The sequence below is a fragment of the Genypterus blacodes genome, unplaced genomic scaffold, assembly GCF_046128005.1.
Source record: "Genypterus blacodes isolate CSIRO-AG114 ecotype Tasmania unplaced genomic scaffold, CSIRO-AGI_Gbla_v1 ptg000028l_1, whole genome shotgun sequence".
Taxonomy (NCBI): domain Eukaryota; kingdom Metazoa; phylum Chordata; class Actinopteri; order Ophidiiformes; family Ophidiidae; genus Genypterus; species Genypterus blacodes.
Genome location: NW_027466841.1, coordinates 4,121,441 through 4,145,281, shown reverse-complemented (window position 1 = coordinate 4,145,281; position 23,841 = coordinate 4,121,441). Strand labels below are relative to the sequence as shown.

The following is a 23,841-nucleotide window of genomic DNA, read 5'->3' as shown; positions in this document are numbered from 1 at the left end:
CCGCATTTTATCGCAGCGCTGCAGAGACGGAGGCGGCGCCATCACTCAGGTCTAATTGACATGATGAGGAGCTATTACCGTATTGATCTACCTCGCAAGTGGCACTGGATCAGCTGAGGCCCGTATCGACCTAACTAAGTGGTTCCACGGGCCTCTCAGGGTCAGGAGGATGTTAAGGGGACATTACCAGCCGTTTGTAAAGTTGGGTCCCAGGAAAAACGCAACAAAAGCTGTATTTTGGAATGAAACGGGGGAGGAAGTAGTGGAAAAACTGCTCTGGTAGAAACTAGAACATATACTTGTATACATATGCAATACCCGTAAATCAAACATTGTGCTTTATCAAACATGTTCATGTACTTTCAGAGGGTTAAACTGGAAGGTCAAAGTGTGTTGGATGGTGAATAAACTAAGTTAGGCAGCTTAGTGAATTAATATCATAGAAATAAATTATCATAAAATAGACTTCTCAACTTTATACATATCCACCAAATACTGTATTTACATCGTATAACAATCTCTCCAAAAATTATACTTTAAAAACAAAATCCAAACAGACGAGGAACCAGCGTGAGTCTTAGACGGGTTTTGGCTCTCAGTCCCAGCCAAAGTTGTGACCAATCATCTGGTAGAACTTCCTGTTAAAGGGTTTATAAAAGTCCCTGAGCTTCTGCACCACCTCAGGGTCGATGTTGGGATGGGTCCTCCCTTTGGTTTTGCCCAGGCAGTGCGGCTTGCTGTTCCCCTCCGGCCTCTTTAGGCAGGGGAAGCCCTTAGCCGGGTTAAAGTGGAAATGCCTCTCGTTGACGGCCCGTCTGAGCCCGAGGAAGTCCTGGACCCGAGCCATCTCCCCAGCCGGGTCTGTGATCAGACGCTCACCGCTGACGAACAGTAGCTGCTCCATGGGGAAGAACTGGAGCCAGCGTTCCAGGTGCTTGGCATACATGCCGATCTGGACGGCGCTCCACGTGGTGTCGATCAGACCCGCCGTGGAATTCTTGAAGGTCAGACTCTCAAAGGAGTGGATGTCGGGCTTCTTGGAGCGGGTCTGGGTGTAGTCGGAGATGGCTCGCGTGACGGGGTCGCGCACCACCACGATCAGCTTGGTGTCTTTAGACATGGTGTAGATCCGAGCCGGGACCTCCTTGGTGACGTAGTAGCTGGGGGTCTTCTCCATGGTCATCTGGCCCTTAGGTGACTTGGGCATCAACTCCCTGAAGAGGAAATGATCACATTTATATACAGCATATACACACAAGGGGGTACAGTCTGTGTGTGTGTGTGTGCGTGTGTATCTTTGTGTCTTCCATTATTCTTTGTAATCCTGTTACCTTTTAATTCTGCCAACTTCGAAAGAACTACCTAAAAGGAAGATGAAATCCACTTTCACACACTTGTTCGCAGGATCTTGCCAATCAGCAGCTAGATCAGGAATCCTGCCCATCATCTGCGATTGTGCGCGAAGGCTGAACGCAGCTCATGACATGTTCTAAACGCAGAGCCTAAAGAAAGACACTCTTCTCCTGCTGCTACATCTAATCTAACCCAATCTCCTCTCTCACACACACACACACATGCACACAATCCTCACACTGAACTATGCCAACTCTTCACACCTTCATTATGTTACACAATGGAAGGTTGAGTTATGAAAAGGCAGCGTGATGCGTCTTCATGTCGGCTCAAGAGTGATGACGTTGACGCCACTTCACATGGCATATTTGTCAGTGACATTAAAGCTTCTGCGCGCGCATGCGTGTGTGTGTGTGTCTAACATTCCCAAGGAGAAGCTCAAGTGGCTGTCGGCTCTCATAACTGCACTGTAAAAAAGAATCCTGTCAAATTTACGGTGAAATATCGTCAGCTGTGCTTGCCAGAATTTAACCATAAAAAAAATACGACACAAACATAAAAGACATGTCGGTACAAAATTAGAAATATTGTAAAATTTATGGTTCAAAACAGTCGCTTGATTACAGTGAATCACAGTAAATACAACAAGATTCAACAATGACAACAAGCTTTCACAAAGAATAAAAAAGGTGATTTAGAGGTCCACACACACACACACACACACGCAAGCACACACACACACACACACTCACACTCACACTCACACACACACACACACACACACACACACACACACACACACACACACACACACACACACACACACACACAATGAGAAGTCTGAAAACCTAAACCTATACCTATAAAACACAGGAGTAATAAGCACATGAAACATGCAGGATAAAAGGCTGCCAGGCCTGCTGGGAGATTTCTGTCACGTCTGTTCTGTCAAGTGTTTCACTGTCACATTACTATCAAACAATGTCGATAAATTATACTTTTCTGTACATTCAAATTATGAAATATCAAAATGAGTTACTTTCAAACACAATTAAAATAAATAGATCTATTGTAATACCAGATGTGTTCACTATCTGTATAAATCATTTGTTTTAAGTATAATATGGTCTTCCTTCTGTACTTTAATGACCAAACTTTATTTTTATTGTGTCAGTAAATTTGACTGTAATTCATTGTTTGGTGTTTTACTGTGTTTAAATCTGAAAACACTGTAATCTATAAGTATTACCGGTCAACACTATTTCTTACATATGTTATCATATTTTTACTTAAAATTTGTCTTTTCAGTCATATGTTGTTATGTGTTATGTTATACTGCAGCTTTTCTACCTGATTTCACAATTAATTTGTGTGTGTGTGTGTGTGTGTGTGTGTGTGTGTGTGTTTCTGACCATGGATGGCTTGATGCTAATGCAGCCTTGTTAAATGCAGCTCTGACTGGATAATGGCTGCAGTGAGTCAGGGGGGATTAGAGCTTAAACCAAACACACTGGAGCATTACAGGCTGCTGCACTGCCTCACTGGCTGTCTGGCTGACTGCTGAGAGTGAGTGAGTGAGTGAGTGAGTGAGTGAGTGAGTGAGTGAGTGAGTGAGTGAGTGAGTGAGTGAGTGTGTGTGTGTGTGTGTGTGTGTGTGTGTGTGTGTGTATGTGTGTGTGTGTGTGTGTGTGTGTGTGTGTGTGTGTGTGTGTGTGCGCGTGCGTGTGTGCGTGTGTGTGTGTCGGTGAGGGTCTATAGAAAGTAGTTACTCCACACAAAACAATGAATGGACACGATCAAACAAATATGATGTAATCTGAGTCAGAATCAACTGTTTGGAAGCTTTCAAATGAAGTATCAGACTAAATCATATAGGCCATAATAATAATAACAATAATAACAATAATAATGATCCATTCCGATGATGTAATGTCTTGTCCCGTGCACTTGATCGAAACTGAACAACACTGGACAACACCATAATTTCCAGCCATCTGTTGGTACAAGCACAAGGAGCTTCTTTCTCGAAAGCCGAAAGCCGAAAGCCTCCACCGTACAAATTTATGTGGTGGAAATGAGCAGAAATTGGTCTGCGAGGTGTTGCTGAGAAAAAGCTTTAGTGATTACGGGGGAAGCAGCCGTGGCCCAAACCTCATTAGTGCCACACAAACACTCAGGGCTGCTCTTCTTCTGCTACTCCATCACCTGACTGATGCTGCTTCCTCTTTACCTCCTTTCTACAGAGGTCTAGAGTCCAAAACTTCTATTCCGCTTTCCCCTGCCTTGACCAAATAAACTGTGCAAACCTAATCAAGGTAATAGGTGTTATATACACTGAAGAAACCCCCTGCAATTATCTCCTGCATCTCCTGGATACACACAAAGTGCTGCAGGCTTCTCTCGCAGCCTCCAGGGACACAAAAAAACTAGCGATCTAACTTTCCACTTAGTCCCCGAGCAAAACAGTCGGCATGAGGAGCTCATGCATTATTCATATTCAGCAGAGAAAGGGCGAGCGACTGAGTGAGAAAGTCGCCTGAGGGGGGGGCAGATGTAGCAAGCTTTCACGATTTGTTCTGCTTAATAAACAATGTCGCCCGGAACAAATAAGCTTGGGTGCATCTTCATCTATCAATCGGCCGTGCAGAGGCGTCAGACAAACGTACTCTTCTTCTGACTTCTGCACAATTCTATACGACTTCATTAAGGTAAAAAACGCTGCTTTCAACGATCCAGAGTTTATAAATATAATCGGTATATGAAGCCTTATGGATGAGAGTGCACGTAAACATCCTCTGCCCTCTAACCTGTCCTTCCAAACTCACAGGAGAGCGGCAGAGGGAGAGGGAGATAATGGGGAGGCAGCGGGGGAGAGGAAGAGGAAGATAAAAGCAGAGAGACAGAGGAGGGGAAGGAGGGGAAGGAGGAATCAGGGAGAAGAGAGAGAGGGAGCCGCTCTGTTTTGGAAGATGGAGACAGCCGGGGTGAGACGAGTCTGGCAGAAGCCTAAAGACTTCATCAGGCCTCTGTTATCTCCAAAGCCTCTTTCACTCACAAGCTGCAGAACACCGGTGGAAAAGTCGTTTGAGCTGCCGTCCTGTTATTGCAGGATCTGGTTTAGTTGGTAGACGAAGGTTCAATTAAGCCAGAATGTGTTTACACCAGGGGACAAGAACCAAAATATGAATATGAACCAAACCAGTTAGGTATGTGTGGAACTAAATTGTCACCGCTTTAGATGCTGCATGTTCCCCACTACTGCAACTTCCAGACAGACATCAATCCAGCCTGTGTGTGTGTGTGTGTGTGTGTGTGTATGTGTGTGTGTGTGTGTGTGTGTGTGTGTGTGTGTGTGTGTGTGTGTGTTGTGTAAGTCCCTGTGTTGTGTCTGCTGGGCAGTCAGGTGTGTCCATTAAGCTGGAGGGGAAACAGCATTTGAAAGCTGGTGCCTTGTTTACATTTGGCTGCTATCAGGACGGCGGTTCAAAGTTACTGTAGGAATTTACAGCCCTTACAGCTTGCGTGCTTGCGTGCGTGCGTGCCTGGCATAACCTCGGTGGCGAGTTCACCAAAGTCAGGAGACGACGCAGAAAGCTCCACCGCGGCTTCCACTCCTCCTTGTATCCTGCAGTGTTCTTCTTCTTGACTGACTCTAATTGGCATCTATATTTCAGGCCCCCATGACAAGCGGCTGCTCCAGAAAAACCCTCAGCATTATCTAATGTCAGGATGGGTTCTAATCTTGCGATGCAGCTCTGAGAGAGGGGTGTGTGTGTGTATATGGGGTGGTCTACTGTGGGAATCGTTCCTCCGCTCAAAGACAAGATGAGAGGTGGTGGTATGCAGCTACTTGGAATAATCAGACAGAAGTTACAGCGAGATGAGTTCCAGACGGAAATCAAAGGAGTTAAGGTTTTGAGGGAGGTTGGACTCTGCCTCTTATCACACGTGTGAAAGTCATCATCACGCTTCACGCTTGCAGAGGAGCGGCGCGGCGTTCAGTATCTCTGCAGCATTCCAGCAACGATAGCGCAGACAGAGCCGCTTTCCCATCCGCCATTATTACTGTCAGTGTGCAGAGCTCAAGGCCACCTGGCTGTCTGATGAAGACAGGTCCAGTTAGAGGGTTCTGTCACACAACAGTCAGTCTCACATTAACACTTAACAATTATGACAGTAAGTTGTTTATAGCAGCAGTGAGTTTATCAGGTCGGCGCTGCTGGAAAAGGCCAAACCAAGAACACTCAAGTCATCCAACCCAACACAGTAACCCAGTAACTATATAGCCAATAATGTAACGGCATGAGCTACATTACAGTATGAACACAATAACCATTAACTATGCTATAATCTTCTATATTTAACCGGATTCTTCATTGTTCGCATGTTTCTTGTTCCAGCACCAAGCAGGAACTGATTACAGCAAGTAACCATAATCAAACAAACTGACTACAATCATCAGATAGATGTTCTGTTACAAAACATATGATATTATGTACATTTACATGCAGGTTAAGAGTCTTATTCAGGCTAATAATAGATTTTTTTCCAACGTCACATTAAAGCCATTATGTGATTCAAATTGCATAAATCAACAGCTGTTAGTCTGAATAACAGACGCAGATTACGGTGACAGTGGATGTATTTATTCAAGCATGTATATGTAACTCCCTTCACAAGCACGTCCGTCCTGACCTCACACACTCCATGATGTAACACCACAAGAATATATGGAGATAGACAGAACCCTATTAAGTTTATCTTTAATAAACAATGGTGTGATTTGTGATTATCAAATCAAAACAACGATAATTCCGTAAGCGTTTTCTCTTTGATCCAATTGTGTCTAATGTTTCCAGCTTGTGCGGCGGCTGGTACGGCTGCACGCTCCTCAACAGAGACGCGCTGGTCGAGGAGAGGAGCAGTGAGCAAACAGCAACTTCAAAGGAGCAAAACAAAGATGACGGAGGCAGATTGCTGCTTTTGAAAGTTGGCCTGACTGGCTGTCAAAGAGCCTCTGCAGTGCAATGAGAGAGGAGCAGGAAACAACAGATTCCCTCCGCGGATACAACAAAGGGAGAGACAAAGATGTCAACCACTCCAGGGGATATAATGGAGTGACTTTGTTTTGTTTCAGCCTTTCTAAAGTGCTGTAATAAGTGCTGTGGTTTGACAAATTGCTTGAAGTGAAAGCCTGCAGGGTTGTTGCTGCAAATTACATCTTCAATCTGCAAAATAGGAGGAGGACACATTAGGAATATTGACATTCCAGTTGACTAATTCAGGGGATGCTACCAATGTTTTAGTTCTCCGTTCTTTGTTAGTTCCGCTCCGTTTCTTGGTTTTGAATCACTTTGTTTGAGACAGTTTCACTGAGAATCTCCTCGTCTTTGTAGTTTCTTCCTCTTCTCTTCCTGTCAAGAGTGCTGACACGAGGGTTTGAGCTGAGAAATACTTCAAGTGGGAGCTCTCTCCCTAACACCAACCAGCCCTGGGTGTGCTGAGTCAGCAGAAAGCCAACAGTGGACTTAGATGAACCTTGTCTTAGAAGAAATTAAACTTTGCCCGCGAAGACGCCTCGGAGAAAATTTGATTTTTTGAGGAAAAAAAAAGCAGAAGAGCAACGTTTGAGTGTTTTCCTGGGGAAGTTCCACTGAATGCTCCTTCTGGTGAACTCCCGCTGAGCGTCGTCAAAGGGCACTTTCACCCCTCGTGAACACATTTGCATACAAAGTGAAGGCAGAGAAAACACGTTTCACACTAATTGTCTGCTCTTTTATTGTGGGGGTTAATGCAGACCTCAGGGGTCCTCCAGCATTCCCTTTCACTCAGCTCCATAATACCGTTGCTCTTTCTATAGACTCACTTCAAATTTACTGCCCTCTATCTGCCACTTGCCTGCAATAAGCCTCCCCGGGGTTCTGCGGGATTAGGTTGACTTCTCTGACACCCTTAGTGAGTTACGGCCCATTCTATAAACGGAGCCTCGCCGGAGAAAACACAATTTCAGCAGTGAAGTCACATCTGTAGCGCGCAAGGCCTTGATTTGAGGAGGCATGGATTCAGTTGATGAGTAGTTAAGCAGGTCCAAAGCAGACATAGCGGAGGAAGTTGAAATCATGAGATGACTGTTATTCAAGAGGAGAGAGGAGGAAGAGGATGGAGCTGTTCCCACGGCTTTGGGGAGTCGCCTCCTGCGCTCCGTGTGTGAGGAAGCGTGCACAATTGTCTGCCCGTCTCTCTTCTTCTGCCAGTGGGTGAGAGAAAGCGTGATGTGCGTCCCCCTGCTGTGCTGGGCCTCCTCTCTCTGCGGGGGGCGGGTCCAAGCAGGATGGACACAGCGCAGACCTCCAAGCAGGATGGACACACCAATCACAGCAGATAAACGGCGTGGGCACCACTCAATGCCACGGCAGGAACTGATAAGCCCACCCACCAGTCCGCTGCTGCTCACCATTAGTCCACAGGCAGTGAAGTGAAGCATATTGGCAATCAAGTCAACAAACACACACACACACACACACACAATTCTCCTTCGCTTTAAGCTCCTTGTCCTTATCTACACTAAGACACTCAAATTGCTCATTTGTCAGGTTGTACATTAGACATAGAAACCCCAATCACCACACTCATCACACCAATCCTCTGCTCAGGTTTCCAAAATGCCACTAAGAGGTCACGCGTGTGCGTGTGTGTTTGTGTGGTTGTGTTTGTGTGTGTGTGTGTGTGTTTGCGGCGTGAGGTCAACGTGTGGCCCAGCGACTCCTCTGACCACCCAAGCCGAGATCTTGTAATTGGGAAGGATCACCTTCATTACGCGTCTCAGGATGAAACGGTTCCCCACAGCTGCCAGCTTGTGTATTCACATGTACACTTGTGAAATAGTGCACACTGTTTAGTATGCAGTTAGAAGTGAGAACACGTCTCAATTATACATCACCCAGCTCATGCATTTGCTGCTGTGGCTACACACATCACTCCATCCTTTCTGATAGCTTCTCCCTCCCTCCTTCACTCCCATAACTGATCAAATGCATTGTTTGCTGGTCTGTCCCTCTGTTTCCGGAGTCAGGAGCAATAAGAAGAGAAATTGGACATCCGAAAACAGCTTTCCTTTGTTCTTGTTGTCTAGTCTGTGGAGACAAACAAAACACGTGACTCCTCGCAGACTGATCGTGCAAAAATGTCCAAAACCTGTCCGGAAATTCTTGAAAAGGATCTTCAGAGAGAAGTCTTTGCTCGGCTCGCTCTATTGTATCTTTATAGAGCCGCTTTGTAGATCCTTTGACACTGAGTGTTAATCCCTCGGCTCAGTCAAATGGACTCTTGAAACAGCAGCAGCATCCCCTTTTTATCTCTTATGCTCGCTCTGATGTAATGCATGATGGATCATCGTAGCATTCCAGGAACATTTGGAAATCGAGAAAAGGAGATCTCAAACTTCCGGGATGACACATCTGTTTGGAAATCAGGAAATCAGCAACTGGGTCAAGAGTGAAAAACTTGAAAAGTGTCCGTGAGGCAAGGAATCATGACAGAAACAGTCATGAACTCTTCTTCTCTTTGACGTGGAGGTTTACTAGTGAGGTTTCTAAATAAATCACAGCCTCTGAATCAACACAAACGTTTGGGTCGCGCTCCAGGCTGCTGCAGGTTGATGCCGTGATGAAACCTGCCGACTCCTGTAACTACCATGAAAGGTTTTTCTCCCTTCTGTTTTGGAGCAGGAATGCAGGTCAAACCTAAATGGAAGCTTTCCTTTATCTGAGGTTACTCTGTGCACACCCCCGCCTGCCCCCTCCTCCTTTTCAGAAAGCCGCAAAAAGCCGAATCCAAGGACAGATGTGTATAAATTCCAGGAACTCTGGCCGAGGGTCATGCATGGGAATCGATTTGTGCCTCGTAAACAGACATGGCCAGTCCAAACTATGAGTGAGAAAGAAAAACCTCTGACTCCAGCTGCTATGATACAGCAGCACTCAGGTACCTGCAGGAAATGGCAGCCAAGCAGTAAGCGGTCTAGACGCAACTGTTCTAATCCTGCAGACGTGTACAGCAGCAGATATGTTATCTAAATCACGTCTTCACCTCAGGCAAAATACATCTCAGGTCACACTTATCACCTCCTCAGCAGCACTTCATTACTTGGCCGAACTATTAACCGAGTTTCACATTCACATCCATTAAATATCACAAATACTGTGTTTTCTTACAATAAACTATAGATTTGAATAAATTAGACTAGTTTATTTGCTGGTTTGTCCATTATCCAGGCCTTGTTATGATTCTAGAAACACACCACACATCTTCATTTGAGGGTGAATGTCCCTAATAGCAATAAATGTGACATAAATCACACATTTACAGCCTAGAATGTATCATTTTGACACGTTTTTAAATGTATTTCAACTTTAACATGAACACATGGCAGAAGATTAATTTTACCTGACTCAAAAACGTCCTTTAGGACTTGTTCTCATTCTTATTGGTATATGATTGTCCCTGGAAGCGCTCTGAATAAACATGACAGTCAATGATTGATCATGAATGAGCAGTCAGGCTCATGATTTGCCGCTTGCAGAGGACGTAGGGCTTAAATTATTTCTTCAATTTTCAATTAAAAATTCCTGCGGCATTTTCACTTTCCTTCTACTGGACCACCACTAACAAACACAGGTATTCCTCATGAGGTTTGTGTTCAAACAGTCAGGATGAACTGCAGGGACAAAGTTGCTTCAAACAAGTAATTGATCACATCAATCGATTATTATAATTACAATAAAAAAGAAAAGTGCAATACGGACTTCCATGACCAGGATTGTGCTCCAGGGGCCTTCAAGCAAGGCACTTCACACTACTTCACTTAGAAGCGTGTGGAGCTTATGCAGAAGGTAATGGTGTGTGTGTGTGTGTGTGTGTGTGTGTGTGTGTGTGTGTGTGTGTGTGTGTGTGTGTGTGTGTGTGTGTGTGTGTGTGTGTGTGTGTGTGTGTGTTTGTGTGCGCGCGCGCGAGCTACCTGTACCACTCCAGTCCCTTGTCGTAGTTACGGTCGAAGAAGTGTGGTTCTGCTCCCACCGCCCTGATGTCCGGGTGCAGCCGTAGGAACTCCAGCAGCGCCCGGGTTCCTCCCTTCTTCACCCCGATGATGATTGCCTGGGGCAGCTTCTTGCTCTCCGACCCGTTGGAGACGCTCGACGCGCCGCTGTCGTCCTGCGCCCTCGCCTCGTCCCACTCGTCCCCTCTGCTGTCCAAGTCGCTGTCGTTGTTCAGCAAGTCTCTAGACGACGCGCCGACCGACGACTCCTGCGCGTCCGCCTCGGCGTCGCTGTCGGCGGATCCGCGGCGGGTCACGGAGCCGTAGGGCAGGTTGGGTACCGTGGAGCAGTAACCCACGCAGCAGTAGATCATGTAGACCCAGAGTGACAGCATGATGCACAGCACGAAGAGTTTGTTCTTCACGTGGGATGATGGCACAACATGTAGATTGTGTAGAATCGGACTATATTCCATAAAACCGCAGTGAAAAAGTTATATTCCACTTGTTATGCATGTTCGCAGAGGCACTTCACTCCTCCGCCATCGGCTCCGATCCTCCAACAATATCAGCCTATATGTAAAAAAAAATGGACATTTCCTGTAAAGTGCGCCTCCGACTTCAGCACGAAGGACGCACGCTGTTGTTTTTATATTTTATTTAAAATGGATGAAAGGCCACCAAAGAAAGAAGCCATTAAACGATCACCAGGTGCGCCACTGGCAGAGTTGGTCTCCATCAACTCGCTCTCCGTGTGTGAGCGCGTACACACACGTAGCAACTTATCTACAACACAGCACAGCATCAAGCGTACCGAAATATATAAAAGGTTACATCCGGGACAGACCTTCACAATAAAGGTTATACAGTCGCTTATTAAACAGAAGAGATAATAAAAGAGCTAAGAGTTCCGTGTATTTGTTATATGTTTACTATAGCGATGCCGCTGTATTCCTGTAATCGGTAGGATGCGCCACGCAAAACACACAACCTCAACAAAAAAAAAAATTAGATTTATTGTTGCTATTATCATAGCTGCCGTTAAGTCATTAAAATGTTCGACTTTCTTTATAGGAAAATGAGATAAACGTACAATAATACTGATAATATACTAGGTGTGTTTTACTTAAATGATTTTTGAAGAAAATTGTATATTTATTTTATTTTTCTGGAGGGCTGATGGTTCCGGTGAAGGTGACCAATCCCACTAACTTGAACGCATCACAGTCACTAATACAAAGAGCCGCCTGGCGAAGTCACTAAGCCTCTCTGACTGCTCAGTACATTTTAGCTTAGATAGCACAGAAGAAGAGAAGATGTAGGGTCAATAAAATCACACATCCTCTCTCTAATTAGCTGTACAAGTTACTTACTCCTAAAGGCAATTCTGATTCGTTTTCTTTCCATTTAAGATCAAATAAATCTTGGCGATTTAGAATTTTGACTGTCGAGATGAAATGAAATCATAAACATTTTAGGGGGGGGGGGAACAAACAGAACGAAAAAGCTGAAAAGGGTCCCAGTCATGTTTCGAATTTTGATATTGGTAACGTTTTGATCACATAATGTGTCTTCAGAGGAGCTAGATAAGAAGAGAGAGAGAGAGAGCGATTGAACTGATCAAAACAATTCTGATGTTAGATATACATCTGCACTGTGAACAAGTAGGTGTATAGAGATGTAGATTGACCTTGGGGTCAGGACTCCTGGTCCAGGGTCTCCTGATGAGCATACAGCTCTTAGGAGACGTATATATCGAAGTTTTTGAAATTGAAAATGTCTATTAGTATTGAACGAGCTCCCTCAAGGCTCTTAAAAATAGAATATAGTGTAACAAAACCAGATTTGTGCGATCATATCATGGGACTTTTTGGGCCTCATAATGGGAGAAATGGTCAGAAATTATGGACATCATATGTGACATGACAACACGACATCTGCTTTCTGCTTTCTTGTCACTTTATCACCTCCACATACCAGCAAACAAACACGTTTCATAAGATAATATAATAATATGAAAAGACGTTTCTCAGATCAGCTGCGTCTTTAACAGTGCCACACTTTTCCTGGCGACGTGACTCAAATTGCAGAGTGAGTCAGAGGTAATTTTCCCCACAGTCTTTCATAATTGTCCCCTTAATCACTCCAGGCGACGTGAACATGCAGTTCTGTGCAAAGAAATGCAATCAGTGTTTTTTAAAGATCAATAAAAGTTAATCATTCGCCTCTGTGATGAGGATCTGCTGTATGACTACGGATTCCGTAGAGGCACCACAAGTTTGTATTACGTTGGTGTATGTGTGTGTGTGTGCATTCTTGTGTGTGTGTTGCACCGTGTTAGCACCCCCTCCTGGTGCAGGGTCAGAGGGCTCCGGTCCCTGCACACCCCTGAGCTAGCTGAGGATTAGCAGGATTACCCCGGAGCTGCCATGTCAGTCAGAGTTTCACCAGAGACGCCCCACACCCCTTCCATCTAAGCCCCTTATCTCATCTCTCACACACTGCAGTATATGATATGTGTGTATGTGTGTGTGTGTGTGTGAGAGAGAGAGAGAGTTTTAATCCTTCATAGTCGAGTTTCCACAGTATGCGAGCACAAGATAACCTGTTTGGAGAAATGTGTTGCATGAGATCGACACAGTCACAGCTGCTGACTGCAGTATGATGCGCTTGAGTCGTTCTATTGGATATTCAATGTCCTCAGAGACTCAATCATAACATTTGAGTGACCCCCAACCTTGCCACAACGCCGACCATCAAGACGCAATTTCAACCTGAACAAACAAAATTCCCTGTAAGATAGTAGTCAGAAATGTGTCGCCATCCTTTTGAGCTGAAAACTATGAGGTCATCGTCCCTCTTCTGTTTTGAAAGAGCAGAGTTGGTGTTTTTTAAGAATAAGTATGAGTGTGTAGTATGAAGAGAAGTATGAGTACAGAGGAACATACACAGACACGCACACACACAAACACACACACTTCCACACACAGTGGTAGTGGACTAAAGTGGAAGTGTCTCCTGAATGCAACAAGTGATATAATGTGTGGAGTTTATGCAAATGATCATAACTAATGTGCAATATTTATAGTTAATTAAACCATTACTAAGATCAATAATGTAGACAGCTGCATTTTGACATTCTGACTATAAAATGTCAAAGTAAAATAGTACAAAGCACATTTGAGTCGTTTGTAGGTTCTGTTGGATTCTTAATTTACCACAAAATCTGCTCACGTCACCACAAATAAACCAGCAAGTTACATGTTATGTGTGATGCAGAAGTATAGCGGTTGCATATAGAATTGAGAACAACTGACAAGCTGCACAAACCTCCTGCCAAAACAAACCAGCAAAAGTGTGTCTTTTTCTCTTTTCTGTATTTTCTGTTTTTGCACAGGCATGAAAAATGAGACATTTTCCTCATTTGTGTCTCCTGTTGGTCTGAACCGAGGGGACTGACACACTTCAAAATAACATAAAGCAATGGAAGGATGAGGCCCAGAGCACCAACAAAAGACACCTGAGGGGAAGGAGAACACACACACACACTCACACACACGCACACACACACACACACACACACACACACACACACACACACACACACACACACACACACACACACACACACACACAGGGAACACATCCTCAGACTTTTTCCAGAGTTCTGGAAAATTGTGTGTGCTGATTCGTTCCATCTGTTACGCTTGCACAGAGATGAACAGAGACAATACCACACGCACGCACGCACACACACACACACACACACACACACACACACACACACACACACACACACACACACTCACACTCACACACACACACACACACACTTCAGGAAAGATAAACTGGAGTTTGGCCAAACTTCTTGACTTGCTTTACACATCTTCAGCATGATTACACTAACTGAACCGTGTTGTTTGTGTCATCTGTTTAGGCTGCAGAGGAGAACCTCTGAGGAGAACCTCTGCAGCCTAAACAGATGACACAAACCCAGATTAGACATCAAATGCACCTGAACACGCCTGGCTGTTTATTCTACTGCACACTTATATACATACACATATACATATTCAGGCGTACAGTGAAGCTTGTACTGTTCAACAGAGTATAACTGAGCCTGTTCGGTATAAACAAATGAAAAATGATCCCGCTTTAGTCTATTTGGTTTGTCAGTCAGCCAACATGGCAGCATTTTGTTCCCTGTGATGTCTTAAGAGGAAGGAGAAGTAAATGTAGAACAGCTTTACATATTGAGAGTTTTCACCCCAGGAGGCTTCTGCTGTTTCATAGCCAGGAGGGAAAAGCTCAAAGCTGTATCTTTACGCCTAACAAGGATATGTCGCACGCCACACATCTGCCAACACAATAAAGCTTTAATGGGGCTGCGAACAGCTTGTTCACGCTTATCATCTTGTCCTGTCAACAGACATCCAAAATCCACTTTTCAGCAGACTCGCAGTTGTGAGAATAATGTGCGAATGAAGTGGGAATGCGAGCACCTGTGTGCTTTGTTTGCACAAAGGGTTCACGTTGTGTATCTGTGCTCGTGTCTTGCAGGAGTGTGCGGTCAAACACACGCAGGGTGTAATGTCACTGTTGGAACGCTCCAGATGTCAGAGATCTAAGCTCATTACTGGGCAAAGTGGACTGAAGGATGATCTCATCCTCCGCTCCATCCCAGAGACAGCAAACAAACCTAAACAACAGGAGGACCGGCAGAGGACTTCAACACGCAAGCCCCCCCCCCACCTGTCTCAGTCTAATGACAGGGTTATTAGGTGAGCTGAGAGGCAGATCAAGACTCTGCTCCGTCTTTTTAAGTCCCCCTCCAAGGTCTTCAGCCGAGGCTAAGACCATTTGGAATATCTATAAATTCTCTTGAGCCATGCAGAAGTCCATCTTATCTGCTGTGAAGGAGCCGTCTTAGCCCTGTCGGATTTCCTCACTTGATCCTGAGGAAAAGGTCTCATCCCACTGTGCTGTCCTGCTCGAGGTGAAGGGAGGAGCGCTACTGTCACGCACCAGCTAAGGCGTTCCACTTTATTTCACGGCTGTAAGAAGAAAATGTGACACAATCTATAATTTGTGCGATTGTTTTGTGTTGACTGTTGTTCTTCCTTTTGCACTTTTCACATCCAGATAGTTAGAGAGGTCATGCTCATATTTACAAAGAAAATACAGCTTTGGCAGCCGTGCAATTAAAACCGAACACATCTAATGAAACACATTCTAAACACTTGCGTACACCTTTTTTTTAATACATTAACCAGGTGCTTTGCAGGCATGTTAATGACTTTAGCTCTCTATCACCTCATTTTCAGGTCTATTTTCATGTCTTTATTCGTTTCCGCCTTGAAAATAACAAAAATGAGCTTCAAACTTCCTCATGATAAATCTGTGTTGGCTATTTGATCCATATGGAATCATGTAACTTAACTTAAACATTCTATAGTTCATTAGAAGTGATAGAATGTTGCATTGCAGCAGCGGGATCTCTGGCGTTTGAGGCCATGATGACAGATGTGATACGTAAGAATGTTTCGTACAATTGATGGTGTGAAACAATCACATTTTGCTGCTGTCAGCTTGAGTTTTCCTTAAATTTTCCTTCAAATCTGACTTGACCTCCAAGGATTTTGCCCAAATTCCAGCCAAAATAGCCCACATCAAACCAAGGGTGGACACGACAGCCTTGAGTAAACGTCTTTCATCACCATATCTGGTGGAGTTTAAATGGCGGTCGGATCCTATGAGTTGATTTTAATGTGATTTTCACCCATCACTTCATTTTTAACCAGCTTATACCATTTCACATTTGCAGGGGTTTGGAGCCTTTCCCAGAATACACTGGGCAAAACACAAGCAAACACCCCGGACACCCATCCATCAGAGATCTAACACGCAGCGGGAGAGACAATCACTCACACACACACATTCATACACGCAGCCACTTCAGAGTCGATCCATCTGAGTTGCATAAAAGCAAATGTGCGGGGAGCAAAGCCACACGATAAGATGAGACGACTTAAATGAAGCAGAAAACTCAAACGTGGCTTCTTTAGCTGTGACGCGACTCTGTGAACCTCGGTGCCCGCCAACGTGAATGTCATTAGCCGGAGCCACAGAGCGTGTTCTGTTCTTCAAGCGGCCGCTGCTGCTTTATTATGAAGATAATAACCTCAAAAGATATGAAAGAATGGCACCGACCAAAACATCCAGCAGCTGACAAACACATGGAGTCTCATAAGTGTTCAAAAGGAGCGAACAGTGGTTGGCAACAGTGGCAACTAGATACCTTCAGGTCAAAGACGTGGAGGCCGGGGGGGGGGGGGGGGGGGGGGGGGGGAGTCCCTCAGGGGGTATATCCTGGACCAAAACGTAGCCCATTATTCCAGCGGAGAACAGGTGCTTTCAACAAAGACGTCTGCATCATTACGCTCCTGTGGGAAGCGAAGGGAAAATATCAAGGCCGGTGGATTTACTACGCGGCCGCCTTAAAGCAGATCAGATGCCAGCGAGGTGAGTCAGAGCAGCGGAGCCATTTATAGAGGAAAGATGGAAAAACAAAGGAGAAAAAAACAAAAGACGAAGAAGTAAGGAGGAAGAACTTTCTTTAACAGCAGGTTTCTGGTACAACAGGTTAATTGGTCGCCTGTGCGGAAATTCTGATTAGTGGCAATTAAAATGTTATTTTGATTCTGTCATGCCTGACTGATTGCGTTCATTATTGTAATTAGGCATCATTAAATGACAACCATAGTCATATAAAACATTCTGAATTATTTTCAGTTAAATGAAAAACATAAATGACATAATGCAGAATAATTAATTCTAAATCCAGGTTTCATTCTAATGACTGTGTTTCTGTGCAGCAGAAGCATAAAAGCAAGAATGCCGCACGCAGCTGCATCATAAACCTTTTACTCCTCAGTTACTTCATCTTCACACTCTGTATTGCGTTCATAGCGCGACGTGCATGTCAGCGATGCAGTGAGGTCACAGGAAAGAAGAGCAGAGGCCAAGAACGATCTTCATCTTCAGCTGGGTGGAGGTCCTCTCAGGTCTGAGACGCCTCGCACTCCACATATCCACCAGCTCTCACGCTGACCCACGCTTTTAATGTAAACATTCCTGAAATTCTTCCTTTCACGTCGCTCATTCCACACATCTCCTTCACATACTCACTTTCCTCTTCAGCATCTATCAGAGGAGCACACACACTCCTGACGCTCTCTCACCCCGGCTAACCTCCGCAGGCGCTCTACCACTTTACCTCCCATGGCAGCCGCTGAGCTCGGCCCTCGTCAGCCTTCACCGAAGGCCTTGGCTCCTGTCAGGGCCCCTTTGATCTGTGCCGAGATGACAAGGCTGTGTGGTCCCTGTGTCCCAGGCCTCCTCTGTTACCACAAGCAACATATGACAAGGTCACTCAGGGGAGGGCAGCAGGAACACACTCACACTGTGCTGCTACCTGCAAGATTAGGCTGTGTGATGGGGGTGTGGAGTTACTGAGAACCCACCACCTCACACTAAGGACTCAGGTCGTCCAAGAGTGAATAATTATGACGATTCTGTACTTAGATTTCATGTTCTGTGTTTGGAGCCGGTGCTTGTTTTAAAAATGTCCCAAACTCTAGATTTTGACAGATTTTACAGCACAAAACACAGCATCATGCATCATTATAGACAAATTCATGTGTAGAGGGGATGAAACTGTTGACATAAACAATAGACGAGCCGCAGGAGAACAAAGTAAATCACTCTTCACAGGTATATTTGCTATGAGTCATGGGGTGGTAAAATCTGTTGCCATTCTCTGCGGAGTCGCTGTCTGAAGTGAGGGAAGTCAGGATGTCGGATTCTTAGCCCCCCTGAGGAAGAATCAAGAAAAACACGATAAGAGGTTGTTGGCGAAATTACAGACTGCAGGCGGCCCTTAATGGAGTTCAGCTCGGGGTTGAAGGGAAATAAGGTCAGCCTACAGTCTGAGTGAAGCTCCTGCACCGACGCATTCCTGAACACTGACGTCGACAGGAACAGGAGGAGGCTGATTATCGCTCAGTCAGAGAAAAAAAGAGCTTTTTATTTAATGAAATTAGTTTAATAAGTCTGAAATAACAAACAGGCAACATACTTGGGCGTGTTTAGTTTTGACTCGAATGATCATTTCTATGCTAATGCACCGATCCTACATCAACAAAACATAAAGAAAGGAAGCCAATGCAAACATGCTATTGATGATTATGAGCTCTTTCTCTGCAGATTGAACCCTGATCATTAACATTAAATACACACACACAGCTGCACTATGAAACTATGCAGTGAATGCAAAGCTTACGGGAGACGTGACAGTCCATTGAATTTTGAACCTCTTTGAGATTTACATAGCTGTAAGGGAAGGGGGGGGGGGGGGGGGTGCAAAACAACCATCATAAACCACACATTACCCCTGTTGTACATAGTTTCCTAAGGTCATGATGGGGATTTGGGGTGATGTTGCCAAATATCCACAATATAGGTCTGAGTTTGTTTTGATTAATGAACCCTTGGTTGTTCAGTTTGGCCGAGGCGTTCTTGACCTGCGTCTCCACAGCTTTAGGTTAGAACAAGAGTGATGGGCTCCAGCCCCACAGTCTGGCATTCAAACCTATGGAGAGAGCGTGGTATTTCTGAGCTCTGTGTACATTTTCCCATGATCCAAAAGCAGTGGGCTGTAATATCCTGCTTGTAAATCTCTCTCTCTCTGGCTAGTGGCTGCCAGCGGCTCAGGGAGGAGTTGGCTTGTCACTCAGGCTGCTCGTCTCACATCATAAATTCGGGACCATCTGAGCTCAATCTGTCTCTAAGATCCATGAAATGCCAAGGCTAACTCAAGGCCCCTGCCTCCTCTAAGGTTGGTGTGATATCAAAAGCGTGTGTGTGTGTGTGTGTGTGTGTGTGTGTGTGTGTGTGTGTGTGTGTGTGTGTGTGTCTGTGTGTGTGTCTGTGTGTGTGTCTGTGTGTGTGTCTGTATGTTGCCGATGATCTTCCATATACACCTGCAACGACATCAATATGCAGATGATCCCAGTCTGGAGCCTATAACCATGGGATTAAATATCAGGAATGCAGTGAGATTTAATGTGGAGGTGAGACGTTCACGTGTCAGGTGAGGAAACACCTTCATAACACAGCAGAACCTAAAGAGAGACAGAAACACTCACAATCTCACATCCGCTCTGATTCGGGCCTCTTACAAGCAAACACGTGTAGCGAAGGACAAACTTGTATGTAAACACAAATACAAATGGGACATCCTGCAGCTGGAGGTCACCACACAAAACCAACCAACCAGCCAGCCAGCCAGTCAGCCAGCCAGCCAGCCATTTCTGTGTGAATGAGGTCTGATTTTGCCACATGTTAGTGTTTGTGGCACTCATTTGTTTACAGGCTGGATTAAAGATATAAAATAAGATAAAAGAATAATTAATCTTGTTTTGTTCTTTTTCCTGTGACTTTGCTTCAGTGCTCTGCTGAGCGTGTGGGTGCGAAACCAGAGAACACTAAGAGAGTTACAGTAATAACACTTTCCCTTGCCTTGGCGTCACATCAAGTAAATTAGTTGAAATCTTTGCAGCTTCATCTTAAAGATGATTTTTACTGCGTCTGACACTTTTGCTCTTATTTAAAAGCCATTTCCATTACACGTTCTTCTTTTATAGTTGCTGCTTCATGTTCTTTTTTTTTTCATTCCTTTTTTTGTTTTTTTTTACGATCCCTCCTCTGCGCTCGTTTAGATTTGCGTAGTAAAAATGAGGATTAGACTGTAGAAGTAAACGTATGTGGAACTGATAACAAAACAACTTTTAACTTTATTTAACTCTGCATAATAGACTGCAGCTCTGCATTGACAGGCAGAGCTGCAGTCTGTTAAGGTATGTTCACATGTATAGTGTGTAGTGTAGTGTAGCCTCAACATCTCATCTTCACTCTAGTATGTAAGAATGTTTACATCTTTAAACTTAATAGTTAATCATTCATTTTCTAAAACCTATTGAACATCTGTCAGGTCGTCGCCATTTAGCGCCGGTTGAGCTCGTTATGCATCTATCGTCACTGGCGACGACTGGCTTGCAGCCCTGCACTTAGCGTCTGAGGGGCGTTTGTGATAACCATCATTTTGTGTCATTGGATGCGTGTTTAAACAGCCCCCATAGTTCAGACCTGTAATATGTCTCCCCCCTTTAGATGTCACAGCGTTTTCATTAGGCCTGGCTCTGGGCTTGCTGGGGCTCATTATGGCCCCCAGTTAAAGACACAGCACAAAGTGGAGCCTAAGCACCCTGGCTTACCTGCAAGGTTTGAAGGTAACACCTGCAGTGATTTCAAGAGGCGGGGAACTAGAGCCATCAGCCCTTTGTCTTCCAGGCTGAAATCACATCATCAGTGATCAATAGGACCGGGTATAATAGGGGGTGGAACATACACACAAGTCACCACTGTGGAGCCAAAGGAGGAAGTATGTGCAGTAGCCAGAGGGGAAGGGGCTCGTCTGCCTGCTGCCTGCTGCCTGCACACACCCTCCTGATGAACATGTCACACTTCTCTTTAATGACAGACCAAAGGCTTGTAGCCGCTCACTGCTCACACCCAGACTGATTGATCTGGGTAATATGATGCTCAGTGTCTGAAGATAAAACACCAGCATGATTTGTAGCAATCCCACTCATTGTCTCCCTGCTGACCAGGTAGCTTTTAACCCATCATCACCTGGGGTCATCAGGTGCCCTGCCTTGTTTGTTTTGAGCAAAATCAACACTCGACACACTATGTCACATTTCCAGCAGCGCCAAGCCCAAGTCATGGTTGCATATGTCTTGTAACTGTTGTTGTAATAGCGTGACTTAGTGGAGGAGCTATGAGGCATCTGTCTGAGCAGGTCATTGTCAACGTCCAGCCCACATAACAGTAGATGTGGGTCATCAGGTGGTGAGGTTATGACTTGAGAGGAGGCTTCATTAGGCCAACTTGGTCTGTGCTACTGGGAGCCAATTACTCCCCAGCTGCCGATTAGGACATTATGGTGAGAGGAAGAGCACTCAGTCACTCCACTCAGAGGCAGGAACAGCAGGTGACCAGATGAAGGATAACAACACAACATTCAGTTCTCTTTTTTAATTGTTGTGTTTAATGTTGCTGTCGTGGAAAAGATTTCAGAATTAACCAAAACAGGATGTTCTTCAAAGATATTTGGGTTTTGAAATCCAGCTCTGAATCCTCTTGTAGTTGGCCTCTAAGTTTGCTCTTCCTGTTTCTCTACATGAGGGCATGCCATTCATTGTGGAGGGGTTATGGGTGAGAGAGTTTCTGAAACAGGCCAGCGGATATAGAGAATCATCTACGCTGATTTAGAAGTGTCCAGAGACACTCATGGGCAGTAAGTTTTGGGGGTTGTTGTCAGAGTGGAAAAGACCCCTGGAGATGCTTTCAAGAAGAAGAGGGGGGCAGGGACAGTGTCTGGACTGGGACCGGCCTGTTCGTCTGAGTGGGGACTAATGAAAACAAATGATCTGACAAGGTCACAGGGGCGAGATCAAGGCTGAAGGATCCTCCGCCCCTCTCAATTTCCAACTCAGGAGATTAATGAGGCCAGAGAAGAGCCATTTCTCAGTATCATTTACTCCCCGAGGCTTCTCAGCCCAGTGGCAGTGCTGTGCGGCCCACCTGTTGGCCCATAAAGGGCTCATGATGCTGAGCCAGAGGGCATCAGTCTCGACCAGGGGGCAGCGGCTGCACCATCCTGCTCACGCGTGGAAGCATATTGTGCCAACATGCCTTAACATGACTGGTCCATTACACTGAATTTGTAGTGAGAATGTTTCACCTGCACAATTAAAAGTGGAACATTTTAATGTGGGCCTTCTTCCTTGTTAAAATACAACAACAGTGCAACAGGCCATTAAGCTAATTAAGAACATTTTCACACACACACAAGATGTTTCCCCTTGTTAAATGCAGCAACGTAACTAATGAACATGTTTTTGAATCTCCCGGTTGTTAAAAATACACATGGTGTAATTAGATGCCCAGGCAGTCAGAACGTGTTATGTTCCGTGTCGTCACTGTTGGTTGATACATTCTTACTGACGGAACAGCTGAGTCGTGATTCTGACTCAGTGGTGCTAAAAATCTAACATTGAGATGTTTATGATGCAACGCTGCCCCCTTCTGGACACTGACGCTAAGAGCTGCAATGCAGTCTGAATGATGCACCACCACAAACTAAGTCAGAAAACACACTCATGTCTCATTTTCACAAAGATAAACAGTCTGTCCTCAGCGCAAATCATGGCAAAATATATTTTTTGGGGTTTTTTTTGCAATTGTTTTTATTGAAGCCATCATTATACATGACATTGTGCGATTATTTTTCTATATAGAAAGAGGGGAAAGAGGAGAGAGAGATAGAGAGAAGGAAGGAAGGTTGTATTATCTCTAAAAAAAGATGTTTATGTCATACAATGTATAAATGTATATAAAGCCTAATTTTGTTGTTTTTACTTTACGTTAATAACATTGTGAGCACATTTTATGAGCAAAATTCATGTTGCGTCTGAATCGTGCATTGAAAAGGAGAAGTCGTTAATATCAATGAGTTGTAATGACACACTTACATCAATAGATGGCGGTGTTAGTGCGGCTGACTCACAGGAATGAAGGTTTTAGCCATTGCTCTCTCCAATTTCATGTGAATTTAACGTCTATACGGTCGACTTTCAGATTAATAACGAGGTTTAGCACTTAAATGCAACTTTTAAGGGAAAACCAGTGATTAAAAATGACCGCATTACACATATAAACCCTTTTGTCTGGCAGAAGTAAAGGCTTTTAATATTAAGATGAGCCACACACAGGCTGCACTGCTTCATCTCAGAGCTTCAACCACACTTATTTAAACTCTGTATCAATAATAAAGTCAATCGTCTACCTAACCTTTATTTTTCCTTTTTCTCGCGCATCTCGCCATGTGGAAACACACCAGGCGAGTATTTGATTTACTACATTTCCCAGGGTGCATTGCGGTGCAGCGGCTTTTCTTGTCACTGCTGTCGCTCTCTGCCTGTGGGCGCCTGTAGCGGTGAGCTGCTCCAGCATCCCTGCGCAGGCAATGGAGCAGATATAGCTCCGATCATCATCATAATAACAGGAATAATAATAATATTAGTAATAAATCCTTTGAAAATATGTAACCGGGGACTAAGTTCTCGCGTTGCGGCAGTTCACGATGGGGGAAGGAGAATATGACAGATCGGATTTTTTTGTTGCGCCTGTGTGGATCACGGGCAGTTATTTTGAGAGAAATAATGCGGAATATTTCCCCCTGTAGGTGTTGACGCGGAGAAGACAAGATGAAGAAGCAGTTCAATCGAATGCGACAGCTCGCCAACCAAACGGTGGGCAGGTAAGAGACT

At 44.7% G+C, this 23,841-nt stretch overlaps 2 protein-coding genes across 2 annotated transcripts in view; one reads left to right on the top strand and one right to left on the bottom strand.

Annotated features, from left to right (window-relative positions):
- Positions 1–249: 249 nt before the first annotated feature.
- Positions 250–11,148, bottom strand: hs3st3b1a (heparan sulfate (glucosamine) 3-O-sulfotransferase 3B1a). Its single transcript, XM_076144183.1, has 2 exons — positions 10,370–11,148; positions 250–1,214 (listed from the first exon to the last, which is right to left on the bottom strand). The coding sequence occupies exons 1-2, from the start codon at positions 10,861–10,863 to the stop codon at positions 596–598; spliced, it is 1,113 nt and encodes a 370-aa protein (XP_076000298.1). The 5' UTR covers positions 10,864–11,148; the 3' UTR covers positions 250–595.
- Positions 11,149–23,511: 12,363 nt separating this feature from the next.
- The window catches only part of arhgap44a (Rho GTPase activating protein 44a), a 27,467-nt gene continuing 27,137 nt past the window's right edge, over positions 23,512–23,841 (top strand). Inside the window, exon 1 of the mRNA XM_076144312.1 lies at positions 23,512–23,831. Coding sequence (XP_076000427.1) covers positions 23,779–23,831 — 53 coding nt within the window. The 5' untranslated portion in view covers positions 23,512–23,778. The remainder of the gene's footprint in view (positions 23,832–23,841) is intronic.

Bases quoted from the DNA above. Each gene is read 5' to 3' on its own strand.
- hs3st3b1a (XM_076144183.1), bottom strand. From the start codon at position 10,863: ATGGAATATAGTCCGATTCTACACAATCTACATGTTGTGCCATCATCC. The intron at 1,215-10,369 runs GTAGCTCGCGCG...TTTCCTCTTCAG, and splicing joins AAGGGACTGGAGTGGTACAG to GGAGTTGATGCCCAAGTCAC.